The 1821-nt window shown below is 33.2% G+C and overlaps 1 protein-coding gene across 2 annotated transcripts in view; it reads right to left on the bottom strand.

Moving 5' to 3' along the window:
- Positions 1-1821, bottom strand: part of LOC107004930 (aspartic proteinase-like protein 2) — a 5701-nt gene extending 3880 nt beyond the window's left edge. The window contains exons 1-2 of one of the 2 annotated variants that reach the window (XM_015203357.1): positions 1335-1821; positions 46-175 (exon numbers count right to left, since the gene is read on the bottom strand). In XM_015203357.1, the coding sequence (XP_015058843.1) occupies positions 46-175; positions 1335-1582 (378 nt within the window). In that variant the 5' untranslated portion in view covers positions 1583-1821. The remainder of the gene's footprint in view (positions 1-45; positions 176-1334) is intronic. The other variant, XM_015203356.2, reaches the window with a different exon arrangement.

Raw genomic sequence — 1821 nt, 5'->3', positions numbered from 1 at the left:
CCCCCCCCCCCCCCCACACACACACACAAAATTTAATATCCAAACCTGAAGTCCACTAGATGTTGGGCAACCATTACAAGATGCACAACTAACCCACAACACATCACTTCCAGTATCAATCTGTACATAGAATTCCTTTGGAGGGGAACCCAACTGAACTCTTGTAAAGTAAAGCCTGAAACAAAATCATATCCTCAACTAACATTCACTATGATGGATACAACTTGTAAATTAATCATCAAACTGCTACAAAAAATGATGAATGCCACTACATCAGTAAATTAACAAAAAACCAAGAAAGATAACGTAAACAAGAATTCCAAAGCCACAAATCCATCTAAGTGCATACTCAATTACCATTGACACCATCACAAAGCCGCTGAGGAGAAGGGATTGAAGTGCAAGTATTAATACAGTACTATACAACTAACAAACCCAAGAAATAATAAACGAAACAACCTTTACCGATTACCATTGCCACCAGTTCAAGAGTCGTCTTGTTTTCCTTCAATTCTTAAAAAATAAATAAAAAGAGAACCACCAAATTTCCAACATACACTTCTGCCAAAGGAAGTACCCAATACTCGTGAAATCATCAACAAAAGAAAACTAGTTTATCAGCTAATTTCATGAAACATCGTCAAGAATAGTTCTTGAAGCTAAAATCATTATATCATCAATAATATGCAAACAAACAGTCCAAGACACTTCTTTTTTCCTTAAAATTCTTTAATAAAAAAACAAAAAAGAAAACTACCCAATTCCAACATAAACTTCTGACAAAGAAAGTACTATTAACTATCAGCCAAATCAATTACCCCCTCCATTTCAAATGAATTGTCTTACTTTCCTCTTTAGTCCGTTGAAAAAAACAACATCTCTTTCTCTTTTCGGCCACTCTCTAGTTCTAACTTTCCATATGACACGTTTAAAACCACAGAAGTAAAGACCATTTTAGTACATTCTAAATTTCTTTATTTCACCATGATCCAAAAATTTCATTGCTTTCTTAAACTCCATACTTGGGAATACTTCATTAGCTAGATTTCATGAAACAAATAGTCAAGAACAGTTATTGAAGCTAAAATCATAATATCATCAATAATATCCAAACAAATAGCAAAAATACAGTATTTTTCCCTACAATTATCAAAAAAAGAGAAACTACCAAATTTCCAACACAAACTTCTAACAAAGTCACTATTAACCAAATCACCAAATAAAACTGTAAATTTCATAAAAATCTCATCAAGAACAGTTATTGAAGCTAAAAGAATACGTTATTATTAACAATACACAAATGAATAAACACAAAATAGAGTTTAAAAGAATACCCAACAAGAAATGGATCATAAGTGCCTTCAACTGGAAAATCAACAACCCCATTAGGAAATTGCTGCAAGATTCGTCCATGTCTAACTCGGTCACGCGCTTTCAGTTGACTCAATTCAACTCCATGACTCGTCGGGAAAGCCCTTTCTAACTGCAACGTCATCGTCATTCCGTCGTCACCCACCACTGCCACCGGCGCCGCCGGAGAAATTACACATAGAAACACCAAAAACACCACCGGTGACAACATACTCTACCTAATTAATCTCACCGACAGCTAAAATTTTATCTATAAATTGTTCAAGAACATATCAACAGGAAAAAATATTTTTTTTTAATCTATTATATTTATAAAGAATGATTTTTATTTTTAAATTTTTTTTTTTTGTATGAATAAAGACCAAGAGAAGAATAATAGAGGGAAAAAAAGTGCTCTGTTTTTGCTGCTTTTGAGAGAAAATAAAAAAGAAAGTGAAACGATAACAGAAG

This window comes from Solanum pennellii, chromosome 11 (genome assembly GCF_001406875.1).
Source record: "Solanum pennellii chromosome 11, SPENNV200".
NCBI classification, from domain to species: domain Eukaryota; kingdom Viridiplantae; phylum Streptophyta; class Magnoliopsida; order Solanales; family Solanaceae; genus Solanum; species Solanum pennellii.
This window is presented reverse-complemented; position numbering and strand designations above follow the sequence as displayed.